Here is a 24,006-nt window from a genome sequence, read left to right as displayed (position 1 = left end):
ACCTTAGGTATGACTACGTCTCTTAGTAGGAGCTCCTAGATACTCGTCAGAAGCGTGGGAGCTTCTGAGGCACTAGCTACGCGCTAATTAGCCACAATATGTAATACGCTTACAAACGCTTAGGCCATTTCCTTTATCTATATATATCACTCATTCCGTCTCCTTTATAGATAGTTCAGCAAGACACCTTTTGTTCCTTTAAGCTACCTACTATAAGCCTCTCTCGAATGCTCACTCGAGCTTACCGCTGCGTTTGACAATACTCCTGTCTTGAGCCGGCTTACGGCGGCGTGGATCGGTAAGGCTCTTTGCTACGTACAGTACGGTTGGATGGTAGATACTGCAATGCAGATAGATGACCACGGTGGATTGGGCGCTGTGGCAGGCACTTTGTAGATTTCTTAGTATGAGCATCAGAAGTGGTGTTAAAGGATAATTATTCCCAGCTGCCAGAGGCCTGGGAAAGGTACTTAGTCCAAACACACTCATGGACCTGGGTGGATCTTGCTGACAGTTGAGCGGTCAGAAATAATACCCGACTCTCTGTCAGCCCGGTCCTGCAACACTCTTAATTAATACATATGTCAGGCCTTGTCTTGCTGGATCTGAGGGGCAGCTGGCCCCCGGTAACGGACAACCCGTGGTTGCGGATTGTTTTGTGTCCATGGGGGTTCACCGAAGGGGTGTGGTCTGGTCACCAGCAGCTCAAATTGGGACCTTGTAGAGACTCCGGGTTTAGGGGCGGGGACGCGGAAAGAAGGAAGGAAGGAAGGCATGGTTGCATGCTTACGTGATTACTCCCTCCTGCAATGAGACCTTGATTTCTCACTGAGTGTCTGGTCCCGTTCTGGGTCAGGTATATCACAGCAATACAGGCCTCCTACCAATCTCCTTTGGGACCAGAGCTTCATTGTTGTGACATGCCGACACGGTTGGTTATGACGGGCAAGACTGACTTGGGTGTCGCCGTCGTCTCGTTTAGGTGCTTAATTGGCTTCCTATTGGGTCAGTTGCTTAATAATGAGGACAATATTTTTATTAACACGTAAATATCAGCCTCACCCCCCCTCCCCCCCCGGCGCGCGGAATCACAAAGGGCTTTGTATGATTCTCATTCTATAGTAACCGATCGCTTTCTAAGTTCAATGCCTCATCTGCGTGCCATATTTGGCTGTCCTGAATAAAGCACAATATGCTCAGAGTCCTTCGTGATGACTTGGGAAACTTTTTTGCCAATGGGTGGTTAAGCTCGAGCTAACCTAGCTAACGTACCTGGTGACAACGATTAATAGCTACTAATGCTTGTAACAATACTAATGATCTACGTTGATGACACTAGATCGCTTCATAACCCAGTAAAACTTGTATGTGATCACGGCGCAGCATGACATGTAATTACCAAGCCCTCCTCCCGAGCACTGTCAGTCCTCGCTCATATGTAGCAGTCTTAGACTTCCATACCTCACCCCCAAGGTGATCAGGTGATCCTATACCATACATATGTAGTTCAGACCGACTCAAATGTTATGTTGAATTGGAGCGATGGGTTTCCTCCGCTTAGTAAGAGAAAAAGGATAAAATAAAGAGATAAGAGATGAAGTGGGATACCTACCTACGTAAGGAGGATCGAGCACTAATAACGTTTGCCTGTTCGTTAGGCATAATTAACACAAATTTCGAAGGCAACCCCCGCGCTTGGAAGCCCAACTGCGGGTCCTGATATCTACCTGCACAGCTTTAGGTACTTTCATTACTTGGCATAGAGCTAGCTTTCCCTCCTTCTCGCCCACGAAGGTGAATCGATGAAGCACACGACTCTGTGACCCATGGCCTGAGCTGACCAAGTATTATCTACTACTAGTAAGGCGGTGTCGCTCTTGAACCCGCTGGGATCACGCAAAACTAAGGAAAATGAGGTAACGTCCCAGAGGTGATTTTCTTCCGCTCTGGCAAGGTACCTAAATATTTGCGCGCGCAGGGGGGCGTCAAGAGAGCCCTGCCCAAGGCCAGCACTAGAGAGGACAAAAATGTGGTTAATCTGTGGCATCCTGTGGCCATCGTCTTCCATACTACGAAGCCTCCCGTTCTCGAGCCTGGAGATATGGCCGCGGTTTTACGTTTTTTACTGCGTATTCATTCAATGAAACGGCCCCCGGGAGAGTGACCTGATTATTTGTCTTAGCTCAGCTCATCCAGCTTTCTCCGCTCCCAATGGCTAATTAGGTAGTCCCAGTATATCCCAAAAGAAAATTGTTGAACTTGGAAGCGCGTCATGGTAGCCATGTCAAATGATAGGTATTCTGTTAGGGGATGATTGAGCAAGCAAACTCGTTCAGTGTCAAGCACACTACCAAGTACGGCCTCCCCTCCCTTTTTGTTGTGTGTGGAACCAGACACGCAGCACCACCGCGACAGATACAAATTCATGAGAGTGGAGATGCTCATACTCTAGAATTGCAAAGGTGTACAGAGTAATTACATAATAGTAGTGTACTCGCAGCCGGGAGGGGGGATACCCCTGGAATCGAAAAGGTTCTGGAATCGGGTTGAGGTTGAGGTGTTAGACGTGGAGGGCAAGGGCAAGGAGTAAGATTGGGTCCTGGTTAGGAACATGAACGTACTAAGAGGGAACACGTCAATTCAATCTTCAGACAGGGGCATGCGGCTTTTTTTTTGCATGGTATGTTCAACGTTACGACATGTCTCGAATTTTTTTTTTTTTTTTTTTTTTTTTTTTTTTTTTTTTTTTTGGAAACCCCGACATATCAACAACCCACTAGGTGCCTACCTAGTCTAGGTAACTAGCAGGGTACACACTATCTCTTTCCCCATGATGAGAGCGAGTAAAACAGATCTCCGCTGAAAATCTTACCTAAAGTCCTTGAATAATCCAAGTTCTGGCATGCGAGATACCGATCTCAGAGCATCATGTTATTCTACAGGCTGTTTTTCTCCACAGCCCATCGAGTGACTGTTGGGCAACTCTACCACGCCTGGAGTCAGAGTATACTTGAATTCTGAAAGCTTTGGTTTTGCGTGGGATTTGTGAACCGGTAGCAGAGCCTGATGAGGCCGTCGGGTTTCCTGATACGAAGAACATTCCTGCCATCCAATACCGTCGGTCGGTGAACACACACCATCTACGCTCTAATACACAGGATGCTGTGCGGTACTGAGAGAAGTAGGCGTTGGACACAACTCATCTTGTCCGGCAGTTGGTAGCTCGCTCGCCGTATGGTGGAGTCGCGTGTCGGTCAATGAGTCTGGACCTCGTCGCGTTCGACGACTGTCAAGTCGGTGTGTGGCTCACATCTACTATGGTAGGGAGCCAAAGTTAAACCCCCTGCCTAGGTACCGACAGGGCTCTCTCGGAAAACCTCTTGTGCCACCAGTTTTTCCTGCCTGCGCCTGCCTGCGCTTGCCTGCGCCGGCCTGTCAGGCCCCCTGTTGATACCCAGACAGGGGGTCAAACTTACCCATCATACCATAGTATGTAGTGTAGTACGCAGCACTAGTGTAATCCGTACTCTATTGGCATGAAGGTCGATCTGGAGCGGGCCATTTTTGCACAATATCACATGGTTGACCCCGGATCGCAGCGGAGCGTGCGCGCTCTTCGCATGAAAAGGGGGTGTAATTGCCTGGCACAGAGTAATCCGTAGTGTACTCAAACCCTCGTCTCTCATCGAAATCCTTCAAAAGCTGTGCGGGGTTCATCCCTCGAAATTGGACCCACTCAACCCCAACTCCTCGCATCGCTGAGAGGACAAGGTCCAATGGAAAGGGAGGTTGGGGAAAGGATTTTACTTAAACCCGACAATCTACCGGGCATGTGACTAGAAGGAGAAGAGGATTCCCTAGTGCATCCGCCCAACATCGGTTCTTGGCAAGTGCGATGCCCGTTTCTTCACCGAATCCACCTCAAATTGTGGGCGAGGAGCAAGAGGGGCGGCTCCGGAGAGGGGAATTTTCCAAATGCGGGGAAGAGACCCGGGGGAGCTCACTCAGCACTGGAGAGAAAAAAAAATATCTGGGGTGGTGGTGGGGTTTGAGCTGGGGTACAAACACACCGTACGTAGCTCAGTACGAACACTGTAGCATGCCAACGGCGTCTCCAGGCGGGGGATTCCTGTCAACTTGCGAAACGGCTTCTCCGAGCCACCCACCGCCCGCTCTCGAAACATGCAGCACCAGGAACCAGGCACGGACCAAAGTACGTATGTCGTACCCGAACTAAAGGGCTTCTCCTCTCCTTGTCGCCCCTCTTGGGTTTTCTCTTGATAATCGGCGTCCGATCGGCCACTAAGGTGTAAATGTGCCCCGACCTTGGGCTGTGGCAGACGTCGGCAATCCAGAGAACAGCCTCGATTTCATCGGACCGATATCCCCACGCAACCCCAGACCCCGCGACCCCCGGAGCTCGCTGGAGCTCGCGTGAGCGTTTGAGCGGCAGGCTTGCTGAGACGTCAGCCAAGCCAAGGCCAAGAGTGCGGCACCGAGTGCCAATGCGGCGCGGCAACAATCTCTGCCGTGCCGGTGTGGGATACAACACTAGTGTACGGATTACACTAGTCTAGCGTGTCGTCAAGTGTACTAGTAAGGGTTCGGGGTTTCCTGAAAGGTGCGCAGAACGGGCAATCGTGGCGCGCGAAACAACAAAAGACTGATAGGCGATGCAAACGACCGTTGGAACTAGTCTCAGAAAAAAACAACAACAACAACATAGGTGGACTTGCCAGTCCAGACAAACGCAACACTAACGATCGGCAGAGCTAGCGCTATCCACAGTAGAGTTAGCGTCCGGATTACTCCTCTGTTCTCCGTATAATAAGCTCAAACAGGTATCAAGAGAGCTCCACAGAACAGCCGAGACAGATCCGCAGCCGCGTGCACGATATCGAGCAGCCTCAGCAGACCCTGCTGGCAGGGTAACGGTGGTGGAGTATAATCCGTACAGTGCTCGGACTTTTCGAGCTTGCCTGCCGGACTATCGGAGAACGGCACAGGAACCTTGCATGGTGCGATGGCGCACGCTAGCGCGCCGGGATGTGGTGCGGTCGTACACTACTGCGTACCTTGATTCGCCCCCGGACCCAGTGGTCAGGACCCCGAATTTGAACCTCTGCCAGGCTATGCGGCACCATTGGCGAGCTGTCGATCACTTTCATCTCCTGCCTGTTGCGGGGAGTTTGGGTGGGGCGGCCTTATGGCAAGACACAGCTCGCTATGTTGTTGACGAGTCGACGGGGCAGGCCACACCCACGCCACACGCGGCATGGTTGCACCGCACCTCAACGCCATGCATGGCGACAGCGGCCGATTGAGGTGGAATAACTAGGGTGCCGGGCCCAGCATTTTTTGCCCAGCTCCTTGGTTCTTGTCATTCTTGCCCTCTTGTCTCTTGTCTCATCATCTTCCTCTCCCGCGTCCCCGGTGAACGCTCTCCCGACGAGTCAAGCGAAGCGACACAGATCTCGGGCTTGCCCGTTTCACCCGCCAAAGAAGAAGAGGAAGCCTCCTTTCCCGCAGCCATGGCCGACAGCGGGAGCTCAGATAGCATCCGCCCGGGCAACGAGCAACCGTACGTGCCGGCTGCTCTGACCCATTTCCCTCCCGTCCTCGGAACGAGACCACGGCTAACACGACGGCCTCTTTGCCCTCCAACAGCAAGGGTGTTGCTGGAACCTCGCTCGAGAAGGGCTTCTCGCACACCGAACATATTAACCTCAACGAAAATCTCGAGGCCAGGTGAGTTTATATGATTGATAATTTAATTAGACCATGGTGAGCCGATGTGTGTGTAGCAGTTTCTCACTAACGCGTGCCCCTTCCCCCTCCCCGCGTTCAGGATCAAGAATCCCTTAGAAGGCATCCCTCGCGATGAGCTCATGAGCCGGGTCCATATTTTCGCCGAGGAGAAGGGCCTAACGGAGCATATTGAACTGCTGCGCAAGGGCGCCCTGGTGGCCCAGGACCCCGAGAACTTTGAAAACATCGATGGCGACGAGGCCCTGACCGAGGAGGAGAAAAAGGCCCTCCGCAAGGAGGTCGAACACAAGTGGCGCCTCCCTGCCAGGCTCTTCCTCACCATCATCACCTGCTCGATTGGTGCTGCCGTCCAGGGATGGGATCAGACCGGCACCAACGGCGCCAACATCTTCTTCCCGGACGTCTACGGCATCGGTAGCGACAGTACGCACGACACCATCCTGGTCGGCCTCCTGAACGCCGGTCCCTACATTGGCAGCGCCTTCCTCGGCTGCTGGCTGTCCGATCCCATCAACAACTTGTTTGGTCGTCGCGGCGTCATCTTCATCTCGGCTCACTTCTGCATCTGGCCCGTCATCGGCTCCGCTTTCTGCCATACTTGGCCGCAGCAACTGGCTTGCCGGCTTCTCATGGGCATAGGAATGGGCGTCAAGGCGTCCACCGTGCCCATCTACGCCGCAGAGAACTCGCCAGCCCTCATTCGCGGTGCCCTTGTCATGTCTTGGCGTGAGTTTCTCTTCCTGAGCTGGGATATTTGATAAACGCCGGGTCACGCTAACCAGAACGATTCAGAGATGTGGACTGCCTTCGGCATTTTCCTCGGAACCGCGATCAACCTCGCCGTCTGGAACACGGGCAAAATCAACTGGCGGCTGATGCTGGGTATGATGAGACCTGCCCCCATGTTCTCTTTCTCTGGCTCTCTCTTTTTCTAATCAAAGATTGCTAACACGCCATCCATCCGCCCAGGCGCCCCTTTCATCCCCGCTGTCCCTCTCCTCTGCCTGATCTACCTGTGCCCGGAGTCGCCTCGCTGGTACATGAAAAAGAATCGGTATGCGGAGGCCTGGAAGTCCATGGCGAAGCTCCGCCACCACCCGATCCAGGTCGCGCGCGACATCTTCTACATCCACTCTCAGCTCGAGATCGAGTTCCAACTCCTCCACGGCAGCAGCTACTTCAAGCGCTTCGTCGAGCTGTTCACCGTCCCCCGCGTGCGTCGCGCTACCCTGGCCGCCTTCACCGTCATGATTGCCCAGCAGATGTGCGGCATCAACATCATCGCCTTCTACTCGACCACCGTCTTCAAGGAGAACGGGTCGAGCGATTTCCAGGCCCTGCTCGCCTCCTTCGGCTTCGGCCTGATCAACTGGCTCTTCGCCTTCCCTGCCTTCTGGACCATCGACACCTTCGGCCGCAGGTCCCTGCTGCTCTTCACCTTCCCCAACATGGCCTGGACCCTGCTCGCCGCCGGCCTGTCCACCCTCCTGCCCGAGGGCTCGACCCAGCGCACGGCCGTCGTCGCCCTGTTCGTCTACCTCTTCGCCATGTTCTACTCGCCCGGCGAAGGCCCCGTCCCCTACGCCTACAGCGCGGAGGTGTTCCCCCTGTCGCACAGAGAGATCGGCATGGGCTTCGCCGTCGCCACCTGCCTGTTCTGGGCCTCCGTGCTGGGCATAACCTTCCCCTTCCTGCTCAAGAAGGCGGGCGTCGTGGGCGCCTTTGGCGTCTACGCCGGCTTCAACGTCGTCGCCCTGCTCATGATCTTCTTCTTCGTCCCCGAGACCAAGCAGCGCACCCTCGAGGAGCTCGACTACGTCTTTGCCGTCCCTACCCGCAAGTTCGGCAAGTACCAGCTGACCGAGGCCCTGCCGTGGTTCATCAAGCGGTGGGTGTTTTGGCAGCGCAAGGCCGAGCTCAAGCCCCTGTACACGTTTGACCATGCCAAGAAGGACGAGGGGGAAAAGGCGCAGGTGCGGGCGCAGTCGGGCTTGCTGGACGCTGAGGACAAGAAGGCCGATTTGGCGGTCGAGAACAAGAAGCTGGAAGCCCAGTAGATTAGAAAGCCGTGGGGTGTAGGGAGGTGTTATCTTGTGCCATAGCAAACGGTTTATGGTTCGCCTCTGCTATTAGTGTGTTTTCAAAGAAGAAGGGAGGGGGGGGCGGAGGGTCGGATTATAGGGAGTAGGGTTGGGTTCGGTTGGGATTGCCACGGTAGCCGTGTCAGGTACGGCCTCGCAGGTCTCCGGACTGATGATCATTCAATTTTTCTCTACTTCTTGCCTACGGGCCCCAAGTACGTTTGGGAATATAACTAAGGATATTCGCGACGGCAATTGCCGCTGCCCATAATCAGTCAGTCCCGTGCTTAGCCAAAGTCAGTCTGCTTGCTTGTGGTTGTGAGTCTGTTTGAATGTAAGCATAAAACATGGAGGTCAGACCTCTGGCCGCCTTGCCTTCTTTGTGGGGGGCGGGGGGCAAACGTGTTCCGTTGGTAAGCTCTCTTTGATATGAATAGTTATTGGACGTCTAGCAAACATCGCTACTGTTTTAGGAAGCGAAACGTTTGGGTGTAGGCAAGTGACAGAAAAAGGCCCCGGAGAGTCTAAGATGGATTCACACTACCGTTTATGCTGCGATTGCCCATCCTAGTTGTTAGACAATTAGGGACAACATGTGTGTGTTTGTCCAAGCTACATGCCTTGATCATGCCTTGATCATGCCTTGATCATTGTGATTTCGTAAGATGGCCCTGGGACGTGGTCATTTACAGTATCAACCCTCTCGGGATCCTGTTTTATATAATAGCGTATAAATGAGACGACGGCCTAAGGAATCTTCGTTCTCACCTTACTCTATCTTCGATCCGCTATTAGATATAATTGGATCCCACAGTAATTAAATTCAGAACATTCTTCACCACGCCCTTCCACGACTAATTTCTTAATATAAGTCGGACCCCCCATCAATGGAATACCCCATCAATGGAACACTTGGCAAACCTTGGCACCTATACCCACCTATTATCTTCAACCTTCTATACAACAGTCTGTTCAACCTACTACAATACAGGAAGCCATTGAATCCACACTTTCTGAGCCGCTTTCTTTAGCTACAGGGTCCTCTACACGGCCGGCTTCAACCTGGGCCTGGTGGATCTGTTTAATCGTAGCAAACTGCTCGTTCGGATCCGTAACTACCCTCTTCCTCTTTGACGGCCGAGCTGCTTCTAACTATGCCTTTAGAGCTTCGTTTTCCTATTGTAACTAGGCTAGTTAAAAGTCCTTCTAGTCGAATGCTTTTTTAACCTTCCTAAATAGGAGCCTATGTATAGAGAGATGCTAAGTCTTGGTGGCTAGGTTGATTAGCTAACTATATAAGTCTAACCTCCTCTATAGTATATTAAAAAATAGATTAACGGCTCCTTTTAAAGGCTAGGAGTATTAAATAGGTTCTAGAGTCTATATAGAAGTTAGCTATTTGTTGGTATTAGCTATATTATTAGAATTTTCTAATAGAAGTCTGCTTATTAGGGGTTTAGCTATATAAACTAGCTATAACCCTAATACCCTCTATCCTACTTTAATATTCTAGGCTATAATAGCCTCTTTCTAAGCTTTTATAATATATTTAATTATTAACTACTTGCCTAGAACTATTAAATTAGTCTAGGAAGTTATATTATTAAGGAGCTTCTAATATATATACTTTAGAAGGGAAAAGACTAATAAATCTAATAGTTAGAGGTATAATATACTAGCCTTATAATATCTATAGATAAGTGTATAATATTTTATTTAACTACCTTAAGGAAAGAAAGAGGAGAAAGTAAGTATAGGTATCAAAAGGGGGTTCCTTTTCTTAATATAGGGTATATATATATACTTTGGTTAAGGCCTAGTTAGGCATTAGGTTAGAGCCTAACTAGGTCCTAAGTATATACCTTACAAATGCCTTATAAATATATATAGGTCTAGTCTAAAACCGGGTATAGCCTATTATTGATTAGCCTAGGTAGAGCCTAGGCCTATGATATACCCCCCCTCTTTTTCTAGTTAGATGTTTAGGTAGGTCTACCTGGTATTATTATAGTGATAGGTCCTATATATACTAGTAGTCTATATATATAGTCTAGCTTTATTTAGGTCCTATATAGGTCCTAGTCTTTGTTTTGATATCGTATAGGTCCTAGCCTTTATTTAGGTTCGAAGTAGGGCCTAGTCTTTGTTTAGGCCCTATATATACTCCCCTAGCCCTACTCTCTAAATGTATATAAATTCCTCCTCTTCCTCCCTCCGACTCCTATTTCCTTCCTTTTATAACCTATATACTCCCCCCCTTGCCTCTACCTACCTATATACTATTCTATTGCCTATACCTATATTATACCTCTAAAAAATTTTTTTTATTTAGAATGTTAATTACCGTTAGCTTACTTGGTAATAGTAGTAGTAGCTACTATCCTAATAGTAATAAGAACGAAGATTATAGTATAAGTTTTCCCTCTATTTTCCTAACTATAGTTATAATATATATATCCTAGGTCCCTACTAACCGCTTACTTTTAGTATAAGAACTAGAACATTTCCCTTAGTAGGTTTACTATTAAGGGTAACTCCTCTAATAAAGAGTTTAAACTCTAGCCTAAAAAGTTATAATATTATTTAAATTATATTTACTATATTCTAAGTAATAATAATGTTATATATCTTCCTAGCTATAGTATATCTTATATAATATATTATTATTATTATTATTATTATTAGTCCTACACTACTATACTAATAAGCATGCTAGAGCCTCTCTAGTGATATATAAAGGAAACTATATCTAATAGGCTAGATAAAAACCTCTATCCCTCCTTCGATACCCAATCTAGAATACTAATACACTATAAAGAAAAGGAGAAGTGGCTAGAATAGCCCTATAGAGGTCTTACCTCCTAGTCTAGCCTCCTCGTAAGGTAGTATTCTAGAAGCCTCCCTAGGTCTATTAGCCACTATAGAACCCTCCTTACCAAACGATAGTTATAGGCCCCTATACCCTATAAAACGAGGTCTAGGTCCCTTTATAACTATATCTCTTAGGATTCCTACATTCGGCTTCTTAGTAGGTTCGGGCACTAGATAACCAGGTGCTCTATAGTCTCCCTCCCTTGGCTATAGGTATAGTAGGGGGTACTAACCCCTAGGACTTAGACCCTAAAAAGGAAGTCACAGAGGCTAATAGCCCCTGTACGGGCCTATACTAGTAGGGAGCTCTAGGCCTTCGTTAGGCCCTAGTGCCTTTATAGGCCTTCCCCTATAAAAACTAGGCGCGGGGGGTCCTTGTCCGATACACGCTATATCCTCCTACCGGCTTAGTCGGCCCTCTAACGGTTGCTCTAGCTAGCTACTATAGCTAGCTCTATAGCCTATAGCCTCCTCTATAGGGTCTGTAGGGGGGGTTAACCCCCTCTATAGCCTTCCTAAACCTACTACCGGACTATCGACCTTGTTACCTCTAGGGCTATAGGCTTCGGCTCCTAGCCCCTTACCCCAGTCCTTCTCTTCCGGAACCTCTAGCTAAGCCTATTATAGGCCTATTAGATAAGAGCCCTTATAGGGACCCAGGGGGCCTCTAGGCCTGCCCTAGTCTATAGGAGTAGCTAGTCAAGTTTAGCTTTAAAGTCGGCTAACCTCTTATTAAGATAGAGGTTAAGGGGTAGTACCTAGGCCTCTGTTTTAAGGTAGTAGATAGGGGTAGCCTTATAGGCCCTAGTAACTACCTAAAGGGCCTTATACTAGGCCTTTAATAGTTCCCTAGTAGGGCCTTCTAGCTTGCCCCCTGGCTTGGTAGGCTTATAGAAGTTTAAGGCCCTATAGGTTAGGGCGCTATAGATACACTTAGTATAGACCTTATAGGCCTATAGTAGGCTAGGGCCCTAGGTCTTTGTAGCAAGCCTAGTTAGGGTAAACTCCTAGGTTTCTAGCTTCTTAGCTACCTTTATATAGTAGGGGCCTTACTATAGCCTCTAGTCTAGCTAGACCCTTAGGAATCTAGCCGACTTTAAAGGGGCTATAGTAATAGTACCCCCTCTAGGCTGTAAAAGCTCTAGTAGCTACGACTACTATTTCCGGCCCCTATTAAAGTAGATAAGTTTATACTTTTCTAAGGCAAAGGCTATACCCTAGGTCCTTACCTACTATAGGTAGGCCTTCTAAGCCCTTTATAGCTAATTGTTATAGGCCTCCTTGGCCTTCCTAAAGGCTAGAAGGTTAGTATTATCGGTAAAGCCTATTAAACTAACTATAGGGCTAGCCTAGTAAATGGCCTAGTAGAGGGAGGCTATATAGAGGATAAATAGTATAAGGGAGAGGGGTAACCTCTAGGGGACCCTAGCCCTTACTATTATATCCTCTATTTCCTAGCTATCGAAGTAAAGGATAGCTACCCTATCCTATAGCCACTTCCTGACCTAGACTACTAGCCACTTTGGGAAGCCCTAGCTCTATAGGGTAGCTAGTAGCTAGGTATAGTTAATAGTATTAAAAGCCCCTAAGATATCGAGCTATAGGAGGGAGGTAGCTACCTTATACCTTTAAGCCTCCTAAACCTAGGCCGTAATAAGCTAAATAGCTAGTTTAGTAGACCTATATTCCCGGTTACCTATCTACTTAGCTAGGAGGAGCCTATAGGCCTCTATAATAGCCGTTACCTTCTAGGCTACTATAGCCTCTAGTACCTTGCCTACCATTAGTAGGAGCGCTATAGGCCTATAGCTACCTAGGGTAAAGTAGGCTTATAGGGGTTTACTAGGCTTATAGAAGATTACTATCTTAGCCCTTTTAAACTAGGCTAGGAAATAGCCAAGCTATAGGCTCTCTAAGACTAGTTTAGCTAGTATCTAGTAGAGCGGCTACCTATAGGCCTTTAGTAGGCCTATAGGGAGGAGGTCCTCCCCTAGGGCCTTCTATAGGGCCGCTCTAGCTAGTACTATTCTAACATTACCTACTATAACCTCCTAGCTTATTTCGAACTTCGGCTCCTAGTGGTTATTTAGGTCTAGGTTATTAATATCTAATAGGTCTATTTCTAGGTTTAGAAAGAACTTGTCGGCTAGTACCCTAGCCTTCTATTAGTAGGTTATAAGCCCTCCTTCAAAGGCTAGGAGCTTTAGAGGGTCGACCGGTAGATAGCTTTATAGCCTTGTCTACCGTTCTAGCCTCTATAGTAGGTCTAGTTAGTTAGTTACCTCCTATAGCGTAGCCCTCTAGCTCTTGGTCTTCGTAGCTATAATAGTCCTAGCCTAGTCCTATAGGGCCTGCCGAAGTGCCTCCTATATATAGGGGTTTAGGGTGCCCCTATAGGCCCTCTCTACCTCCTTAGCCCTCTTCCGGGCCTCCTAAACCTCCTTCGTCTACTATTAAGCCTATTTACCACCCGTGCTAGCCTTCTTTACCAGAGCCGAGACCGTGGCTATCTCCTTAAGGGCCTCTATAAGCCTATCGAAGGCCTGTAGAAGCTCCTCTAGGCCCTAGAAGATAGGCCTGGCTAGGGCTAACGCCTACCTACCAAGCCGGAGTAGGAGGTAGGCCGCCTCGGCCCGTATGACTTCCTCGTCTAGGCTCTTCTAGTCCCACCCTTTAATAGCTAGTATAGGCCTGTTAGTCCCCTAGAGGGAGACGTTTAGGGCCTGTAGGTAGTGGTCGGATTTCCTATGTTCCGCGATATCCCTATAGTTCGTTTCTAGTCTAGCCGAGGCCTAGAATAGGTCTATCGTAGAAGGCTAGCTACGTTAGTCCCCTTAGGGGGCCCTGGTGATCTGGCTATATAGCGTTCGTAGGTCGAGGTCCTACTAGTCTATATAATATATTATTCTACCTATAATCCTTATATTTAGGACCTATAGTTATAGGCAAATAACCTATATTTATATATAGGTATTTATAAGATTATATACTATTATAATAAGGGTATAGCCCTAGAGACCCCTCCTTAGCTAAAGACTATAACCTATAGTATATATAAGGTAGTCCTTATACTTATATTCTCTGCCCTAGTATATTCTTTTATTATAATTATAGAGGCTATATAGGCTAACTGCTCCCTTGCCTAGCTTGCCTTTTCCCCTACCTAGGCTATTACCTCCCGTCGCTATAGTGACGATTATACTATAATCGCCCTCCCCTATACTCCTACCTACTATAATAATAATATCCTAGCTACCTCTAACCCTACCCCTACCCTATAAGCTACTAGGTAGCTTATACGATATACTATTATATAAAATGATACTATACTATACTAGATATAGTATATAAATGAAAATATATCGACTCTAGTCGACACTAATACTACCCTCGTTACCTATATCTTAGGTATACCTTTACCTATGTCCTAAGCCTATTAAGCTACTGCTATACATCCCGCCTCTATCCCTATCGACTTTAACTACGCCTATATATACTACTCTAATTCCCTAACCAAGTACGTGTTACACCTGGTCTATAACTATAAGGAGCCTGCCCCCCTTGCTCCTAAGGACCCTATAAAAGAGGAGGAGGAGGATAAGTATTTAGAGAAAGATAAGGAGTAAGTATATAGTATATTATTATTATATATTTATCTTATAATTAGCTTAGTTAGTATATCTATAACATGGCTACCGCCTATCTACCCTAGGTTTACCTATATATATAGAAATTTTAGATTGTTTACTTATATATTCTTCTATATTTTCTCTTCGTAACCGGCCTATTATTTAAGTATATATCCCCCTATTCCTGTTTAAAAGCGTTAAGCGCTTTAATATTCTCTAAGTTTTCTAGTAATTCCTAAGTTAGGGTATTATATCCCTTTTACTTTACTAATATATTATAGCAGTTTCCCCTCCCCCTTATGTTCCTAGCTACAAGAATCACTTCTACTTTATATTCTTCTTATAATAATCTATCCTATAAAAGTTCTAATATTAGGCTAGGGTAGGTATCTAATATATATTATAAAGGGAGTAAGTTAGATATAGTACGCTTAACTAGATTAATATAGAAGGTAAGGTATAGGCCCTAGGAGATATCTAAAGTAATAGTTAGTAATATTAGTACTATTATTATTCTATATTTGGCATTAACCTAATCGAGCTTCTAACTTAGGCAGTTAATTTTAATATTATATAGGGATAACTATACTTTATTCCCTACCTTAAACCTTTTAACTAGACGTCGAGATCGATTAGCATTTTCTTATTAGCATTACTATATATACGCGATAGTAGCTTAGGTCTACTCTACGTCCTCTTTTAGGTAGCGTAAGAAGTTAATAGCTTTCCCTTATAGGGTCGAAGTAGGAGCGTCTAGGAGATCGGTAAACTAGATAGGACTTATATCGTAGCTATAGAGGAGGTAACTTATGCTCGTTTTAGTTACTATTAAATTATAGTTATTAATTATAAACTAGTATACTAGAAGATGTTTAGGCTAATTATACTAGGCAAAGGATATAATAATCTATAGGATAGTCTATACCTCCTAGTTAATATATTTTATACCTCTATCTATCTAGGAGTAATAGGCTATCGATAGTAACTATTTGATCCTAATAATCTTATAGAGAGAAGTCTATAATTGACTAAGCTAGTCCGAGCCGCGATCGGTAATAATCTATATTAGAAACCTATAGAACCGTTACTATATATCCTAGAACTAAAGCGTATATACTTTAGCTCTTATCGAGGATATAGCCTCGAGCTAGACGTATTTCGATAATCAATTAGTAATCACTATAAGGTAATAGGGTAAGTTCTTATCTTATACTAGGAGGTCGATTATAAAGTCGATAAAAATCTACTTCTAGAAGTAGTTAATAATAGGTAGGGGTTAGAGGAGTCCTTATTATAATTATTATAATACCTTAGCCCTCTAATATATATAATAGTTCCTTATAAACTGCTTCGTATCGGAGGATATAAGGTCCTAATAATAGTCCTGTTAAAGTATCTTAAATAACCTATTCCTCTTTAGATAACCTAATATAGGAGAGTTATAAATACGTTAGAAGATAGTAGTAGTAAGTGGTTCCTATATAGGGAGCTAAAGTCTCCCCTAAAACTAAAGAGCGCCTTATATACTTAAGGAATAGTCTATAATCTAGGTTTATATTATATTTACCTCCTTAGGGAATTTCTAGGCCCCCTCTTAGATAGCTTAGAGCCGATATATATAGTGTTTGTCCTTAAGGACTCTCTTATCCTAAAGGGCTATAAGCAAACTATCTATAAAAATACTACTCCCCTTAGATAGGTTAGGCACTTCTAGTAACTCTAAGGTAATAAAGGTATCTAGCTAGATAGTAGGAAGAAGTTATATAGTATATTATAAGTCTTTAGGGAAGTCTTATTCGCGATAGGATAAGGTATTAGGATAAGATACCTATAATCTAGGACAATAGTAGAGCTCGAAGTTAAAGTAGGAGAGTATCTTAGCCTATCAGGCTTATCATTTACTAATCAGACAGGGCCGAGTAAAATACTTAAGGTTCTTATAATTAGTTAGGATTTAGAAAGAGGTTATAATACTATAGAGTTCTACTAACTAGGCCTTTAGGTAGGAGATAATTATAAGTAATTCCTTATTATAGATTATATAATTCCTTTTAGCTAGGGTTAATTTTATAGAATAATAGGCTATAGGATATAAAACCTTATTCTCTCCTTACTAGGAAAGACATCCCCTAAGGGCTATTCCGGAATAGTCTACCTCGAGAACTATCTCTTACTCGAGGTCCTATTATACTAAGATTGGCTCTAAGATAAAGGCTATCTTAAGGGTATTAAAGGCCTCCTATTCCTCCTTTCCCTACCGAAATAAGGTATTCTTATAGGTTAATTATATTAAGGGTATAGTCATCTCGGAGAAATAAGGAATAAAGTCATAGTAGAAGTTAGCAAACCCTAAGAAACTCTATACCCCCCGAACCTTCTATAGTACCTCCTAGTTATAGATAGTAATAAGCTTCTTAGGGTTAAGACAAACTTAGGTACTAGCCTTAATAATATAGCTAAGGTATTTAACTTCTTTTATAGCAAATATATACTTCTTAAGGTCAAGAGTAAGCCCTACCTTCTATAATCTCTAGAGGACCTCTCTAACCTATTTTATATAATCCTTTCTATTACCTACTATATATATTAAGATATTATTAAGGTATACCATTACGAAGTCTCTAAGCGTTAAGCTAAGAGTATTATTAATATATTATTAAAAGGTTATAGGTATACTAGCTAAACTAAAGGGGTAGATTAACTACTTAAAGAGCCTAAACTAGGTTTAGAATACTATTAAGTGTTTATCTCCTTCTATAATTCAGATATAGTAGAAGGCCGCTCTAACGTCTAGCTTTGTAAACTACCAGGCCCTTACTAAGGAGTAGAGAGTCTCCTTAATTAATAGAAGGGGGTACTAATCTTATTTTATAATCTTATTTAAGGCCTAGTAATCTATATAGAATCTCTACCCCCTATCTACCTTCTTTACTAAAAGGATAAGAGTAGTAGCTAAGGAAGAACTTACTCGAATCTAACCCTTATCTAATAGATTAACGACCTATTTCCGGACCTCTAATAGGTGATCTCGTAGCATATTATAAAGGGGTCCCTGAAGGAGTTTAGGAACCTTCCTATTAGGACCCTCTTTTAACTTAATATAATGGTTAGTAGCGCTATAGTATAGGGGTAATCTATTAGTCTTCTCCTTATTAAAGAGATTAGTAAAGTTATAAAGCTCCTTAGGTAGAGTTATCTCTAGTTCTAAGTAGTTACTCCCCTTTTCTATTATACCCCTATTAAGTTTATACCTTAATTCTAAGATAGTCGTCATTTCCTAAATGCTTATAATTAGGAAGGTATTAGAAGTCTTCCTTTTCTATACTCTCTAAACTAAGCCTATAAAAACTATACCTATAATTTAGGAGATTCCTATCTTTCTAATTTATAAAGAGACTTCCTAGATAAATAGTCCTAGCTATACCCTAATCTCTAGGATACTAATACTTATATCTAGTTTAACCTCCTAATACTCTATCTATAGAAGTGTTATAGGCCTAGGCTCTACCCGGGCTAATCGATAACAGGCTATACCTGGTTTCGGATCGGACCTATATATATTTGTAGGGCGTTTATAGGGTACATGCTTAGGACCTGGTTAGGCTCTAACCCGACGCCTAACCAGGCCCTAACCGGAGCATATATACACCCCCTATATTAGGAAAAGGAACCCCCCTTTCGATACCTATACTTACTTTCTCCTCTTTCTTTCCTTAAGGTAGTTAAATAAAACATTATACACTTATCTATAGTTGTTATAAGGCTAGTATATTACATTTTAACTACCTTCTAGTTAATAATAATCCTCCTAAGCAAACGACTGGTAACAAAGTTATAGCGGAATCTAGGATATATACGCCCTCGAGCTTAGTAGAGTTATAGGAACTTGTCTACTCCCTCTAAATGGCAGTAGTATAGTAGAACACTATAATCAACTCCCTCTAGGCGTCCTAGACTTAGCCTATATTAACCTCTGACTTAGTTAGGATATCTCTAGAGAGATAGTAGCCTTAAAGGCAGCGCCTCCTAACTAGGGAACCTTTTAATAGTAAGAAGGAACTTTTTATAGCTTAGAAAAGTACGATAGAATATATCCTTATAGCGGATAGAGACTTTATTAATTCTAACTATAATTAGTAGGTTTTTATCTAGGGAAACCTAATATGATAGGTTTAGACCTAGGTTATAGTATACTATGAAACCGTAGGCCTAAAGATTAGATATAACCTAGCTTAGTTTCTCTAATACCTTAAGAGTGTCTTTTCTAACCCTTATAAGAAGATAGTAGCCCTATTAGAGCTCGAGTTTTTATAATATAGAGATAATAAGCTATTCTCTACCTTTATTATCTAGTTTAAGGTAAAACTCTCGAAGGTAGGTAGTCTCCTTTAGAATAACAAGATACGTCTAATTAAACTATAATAATACCTCTCTCCGAGACTTAAGTATATAGCTATTAGATAAGGAATTCCCTAAGATAATTATATAGTAATAGTAGAGAGATACTATAAACTCGCGATAGACCTTAAGGCTCTTTACCTAGACAATAGATACTAGTAGATATAAAGATAATAGGTAATATTTAAGCTATAGAGAGAGAAGGATATAGATAGGGATATAACGATAACTAGTATTAACTCGGTATAAACTAACCTATAAAAGAAGGGTCTTAGTAAGGACTAACCAAAGGGACGTAGAGAAGACGTCCTAAGGGCAAAATAGGTTAACTAGGAGGTATATATAGTACGATAGGTAGCTAGAGCGTATATCTAATATAAATAGAAGGGTTACTTTATTACTAAGTGTAAATATACCCCTACTAGAAGACTAGTATAGTAGAACTAGCTAAGGGCTAATATTTATACCCTAGAGGCTAAGGAAGAAAGAGAGGATAGTAACTAGTCTGACGAGGAAGATAGGGAATAGGGAAAAGAATAGCCCCCGAGTAAAGTCTTATAAGGGGGCTAGAAGACTATAACCATTAGGAAAGCGAGTTTGTAGAGATTAGTAGGAGAATAGATAAACCCCCTTTTCTTATTCTAGTCTTCCTTAACTCTACTAGCTTTATAAATGCTTAAGTAGATAGTAGATATTCTAACTATAGTATTATTAGTAAAAGGATATATTAGAAGCTTAGATTCGAGTAAATTAGTTTGTTAACCCCTTATACCCTTAGTACTATAATAGGGGTATATCCTAACTAGAAGATTACTTAAATAGTCTATATTATAATAGATATTAATAGATAGAAAAGTTAGGCTATATTCTATATAGTCCCTAGACTAATATAAGATATTATATTAGGCCTTCTATAGATAGAATATTAGAAGGTTAAACTAGATATAAGTACTAGTATCCTAGAGATTAGGGTATAGTTAGGACTATTTATCTAGGAAGTCTCCTTATAGACTAAAAAGATAGGAATCTCCTAAATTATAGGTATAGTTTTTATAGGCTTAGTTTAGAGAGTATAGAAAAGGAAGACTTCTAATACCTTCTTAGTTATAAGCATTCGGGAAATAATAACCATCTTAGAATCGAGGCGTAAACTCGATAGGGGTATAAGAGAAAAGGGGAGTAGCTACTTAGAACTAGAGGTAACTCTACTAAAGGAGCTCTATGACTTTGCTAACCTCTTTGATAAGGAGAAGGCTAGTAGTTTACCTCCTTACTATAGCGCTACTAACTACTATATCAAGTTAAAAGAGGGTCCTAATAGGAAGATTCCTAAACTCCCTTAGGGACCTCTCTATAATATACTATAAGCTTACCTATTAGAGGTCTAGAAATAGGTCATTAATCTATTAGATAAGGGATAGATTTAGGCAAGTTCCTCTTTAGCCGCTACTCCTATCCTTTTAGTAAAGAAGGTAGATAAGGGATAGAGATTCCATATAGACTACTAGGCCCTAAATAAGATTATAAAGTAGGATTAATACCTACTTCTACTAATTAAGGAGACTCTCTACTCCTTAGCTAGGGCTTAGTAGTTTATAAAGCTTAATATTAAGGCAGCCTTCTACTATATCTAGATTATTATCACAGAAATATACATGCAGATGCCGCCTAGGCCACCAGCACAGACGGGCCAATCAACCGAGGGAATGGAAGGACCAATCACAACATGGGAAGCATTGTGATCACTACGTTCACCAGTGATCAGGGTGATCACCACCATACGCTCACTCACGATCACCGCGATCAGGAGTAATCACCAGGGTTATATAAATATATAGACAGTCACTCGTTATAGTGGACTCTAGGAGTTCACCAATGATAGCAATCATAACCACAGTACTCATACCAAGCATCGCTAACTACTATGCGAGATAACTTTAGTGTTGTTATAAACCTTTCGGCTTTACCGAATCCCTTAGACGACTTGTATATTTGTCCCGCATCACTCACCTTCGTCTGAACCCTTTTAGAAGAAGTCTAGGTTAGGTTCGTCACACGTTGCTATCACTCCCTTTGTTCTGTCATGGTTCAGAACGGAGGTGACTTCGACCTCGACATCGATATAGCTACTAACGTTACGGCCGAATAGCTACTCGCCTAGCTTGGTCAACTCCAGTAGCGAATCTAGGAGTTAGACTAGAGAGATAAGGCTGCTTAAGCTCGAATCAGGGAACTCGAGAACGGCGAAAAGCACTCGTAGAAACTGGTCAACGAGGCCTACGCCAAAATCAAGGCGCTCGAGACTGCCAAAGCAAGCCGTATCAAGATCGAACTACCTAGTAAATACAGAGGAACTAAGGAGGATCTCGTAGGGTTTTTGATAAACCTCCGATCCTACTTCCGGCTTAATGATAACAAGTTTCCGGACGACAAAGCCAAAGTCCTCTATATAGCTATAAGATTAGAGGGCAAGGTACTTAGATGGTTCGAACCTACGTGGAATAACTACCTTACTAAGGAAGACGAGGACGACCGAGACGCCTTTATATAGGTAGTCTTCCGATCCTACGACCGTTTCGAAGAAGAGCTTCGGAAGGTCTTTGGCGACAAAGACGAGAAGATTTACGTGTAAGAAAGGCTCGCTAATCTCCGACAGACTAAGTCAGTAGCCTCCTATGCCGTATAGTTTAGATAGGATATACTTAAGTCTTAGCTTAATGACAAGGCATTGATATAACTGTTTTATAACGGCTTGAAGGAAAAGGTTAAAGACGAGCTATATAAGTACGACCGGCCTGAAACGCTAGACGAATATATCGTATAGGCCATCAGAATCGACGATCGGCTCTATATACAAGAATAGCAGAAACGAGGTCGAATGAACAGAACCATGGTTAAGGCTAACGATAAGAAAAAGCGAGCGTACGTCAGTACCTTATATAGGACGCATCCTAGAGCTATAGATATAGACGTAGCATAGAAGCAGGACAAGAAAAAGACGGCTAAAGACAAGCCTAATGCTACCTACTATAACTACGGAAAGAAAGGACACTATAAGCGGGAATATCAAAGCCCGAAGAAAGATTAGAAACTAGTCCCGGGAAAGGAAACTACGGTTATCGACAAAACTAAGGATATCGTCGAAGTAGTAGCCACGAGCTATAAAGACAGAGATAGCGACACGGACAGTCTTAAACACGATAATAACGGCAGAAACGAATAGACGCCATACTCCGAACTAGTCACTATAGACCCCAAGACAGGCATTACCAAATAGGATACGGCAGGGGAGTATACGCCACTGATTTCGATTCTCCTAGCCTTAAGGCAATGGGGTTTTACGGTCACGTAGAGACAGGATAGATCGTAGACGACCGACACCTAAGGAGTCGACCGACCCGGACCGAACATCTTGTTCCTTTAGGAACGGATCGAATGGTATCGTAACGAAGTCTTCCGGCTTAATACGGAGTTGCGCGAACGAGATAGACGCTTGACTCGACTCGCCTAGTAGAGCGACGAGATAAGGGACGAAATGAGGGAACTCTGATATATCGTAGAAACTATCAAAGGGGAATAGCCTATAATATATGATAGACCCGATAGTTACACCGCGTACTTTGATAATTAGCAACTTAGCTACGACGTATAGAACCTGGAGTACCAGTTTATACGCGTAAACCGCGGAAAAGATAAACGTATATAGGAAAGCTACTAGAAGAAATATTCCTACCTTAGTATTAGGGTACCTACGGTCTATATATAGTAGGAAGGATTCGGAAAAGAATTTTAATATCTTCTAAGCAACGCTACATGACTATACCCTCAACATAAGGTATATATATAAGTGCCCTAGTTCTAGTGTATAGTATACAAATGCCGATACCACTTCCACGACAAATTCGAAAACAATCACTAGCCAACCTAATAGGAAAATAGGGACAGAAGTTTACGCCCTATAGAATAGGTCTACGACGTGGGAAATAGAGCGGCCGAATTACTCTAGAAGATCGAAACCCGGAGTCTAGAAGGTATCACAGTAGTTCCGAGGCGAGCCTGGCCTAGGCACTACGGAACGGGACGAGATACATAGGACTCATGCTGGAGCAACGATTGTCTCTATCACGCGGACGAAAAGAAATCGCGAATTCGGGAGCTTTAGATGAAGCTATAGACTACATGACGAAAAGCAGAACAGACCTAATAGTGGGAAGCTGTAAGCACTTAATGGCTCACGGAAATAAGAACGATTGACGAAGCCGCTATTAGCTAAATAATCGAAGAGGTTAGCACCGACCTAGGAAACGGGTTAGGGCCCTTCAAGGGGCCCGAAAACCATTAATGCCTATATAGTAGCGAGTAGTAGCGTAATATAGGAGGAACTGGCATAAGAAACCACTATATCAAGACCTCCCGACAGAAATATAGGAAATCGCTATAATCTTTGGACGACGATAGCAAGACAAGCGACTATAGATAACGGCACAATAGAAGTAGCACGAAATACTCGTACTAGTAGATAATAGAGCAGAGATGAACCTAATTTCGCCGACACTTGTAAATTAGCTACGAATACCCTAGAGAATAAAACGGAAGTATAGTATAGTCAAAGGGCCATTCCTAATACAATAGGTACGTAGGGAGACCAAACCAATCGACATTACTATGGCAGGGAAGACTATAGTAGTCGTATTTAGCATTATAGACATAGGCGACAACAAAGACATGATACTAGGACTACTATAGCACGAAGACTACGACCTGGACATTAGCTAGAAGAATGGTAGCTACCTACGACCCCGAACGGAGTCGTATTTGACTAGCGAGATAGGGAGCGCGCAAGGATCGCAAATAGACGATGCTCAAGGGAAGGCATGTCCTAAGGATCTATGTGACGAACCCAACTCAGACTTCTTCTGAAAGGGTTCAGACGAAGGTGAGTGGTGTGGGACAAAGGTGCAAGTCGTCTGAGGGATTCGGTGAAGCCAAAGGGTTCACAACAACACTAGAGTTGTCTCGCACAGTAGTCAGCGATGCTTGGTATGAGTACTGTGGTTATGATTGCTATCACTGGTGAACTCCCAGAGTCCACCATAACGAGTGACTATCTACATGTATATATAATCCTGGGATCACTAGCGGTCGTGGTGATCCTCCGTACTGGCTCACCTGGCTCACGTCGTGAGCCAGTGATCCTCTGCTGGGATCGTTTCTTGCCAAGTGTGATCCTGTCCTGATTGGTCCATCATTCTTCGGCT

General features: G+C 43.8%; 1 protein-coding gene across 1 annotated transcript; it reads left to right on the top strand.

Annotated features, from left to right (window-relative positions):
- Nucleotides 1-5,428: 5,428 nt before the first annotated feature.
- P884DRAFT_29905 (uncharacterized protein) lies at nt 5,429-7,938 on the top strand. Its single transcript, XM_069444667.1, has 5 exons — nt 5,429-5,581; nt 5,668-5,748; nt 5,849-6,495; nt 6,562-6,651; nt 6,739-7,938. Exons 1-5 carry the CDS (start codon nt 5,532-5,534, stop codon nt 7,824-7,826), a joined length of 1,956 nt encoding a protein of 651 aa, XP_069296678.1. The 5' UTR covers nt 5,429-5,531; the 3' UTR covers nt 7,827-7,938.
- The last annotated feature ends 16,068 nt before the right edge of the window (nt 7,939-24,006 follow it).

Source organism: Thermothelomyces heterothallicus, assembly GCF_042370625.1.
Source record: "Thermothelomyces heterothallicus CBS 202.75 unplaced genomic scaffold P884_scaffold_14, whole genome shotgun sequence".
Classification (NCBI taxonomy): domain Eukaryota; kingdom Fungi; phylum Ascomycota; class Sordariomycetes; order Sordariales; family Chaetomiaceae; genus Thermothelomyces; species Thermothelomyces heterothallicus.
Note: the sequence above shows the minus strand (reverse complement) of the source record. Positions and strands in the feature narration are given on the sequence as shown.

Excerpts from the sequence above, each read along its gene's own strand:
- P884DRAFT_29905 (XM_069444667.1), top strand. The coding sequence starts at position 5,532 with ATGGCCGACAGCGGGAGCTCAGATAGCATCCGCCCGGGCAACGAGCAA. Across the intron at positions 5,582-5,667 it reads CGCCCGGGCAACGAGCAACC|CAAGGGTGTTGCTGGAACCT; the intron begins GTACGTGCCGGC and ends GCCCTCCAACAG. Across the intron at positions 5,749-5,848 it reads AACGAAAATCTCGAGGCCAG|GATCAAGAATCCCTTAGAAG; the intron begins GTGAGTTTATAT and ends CCCCGCGTTCAG.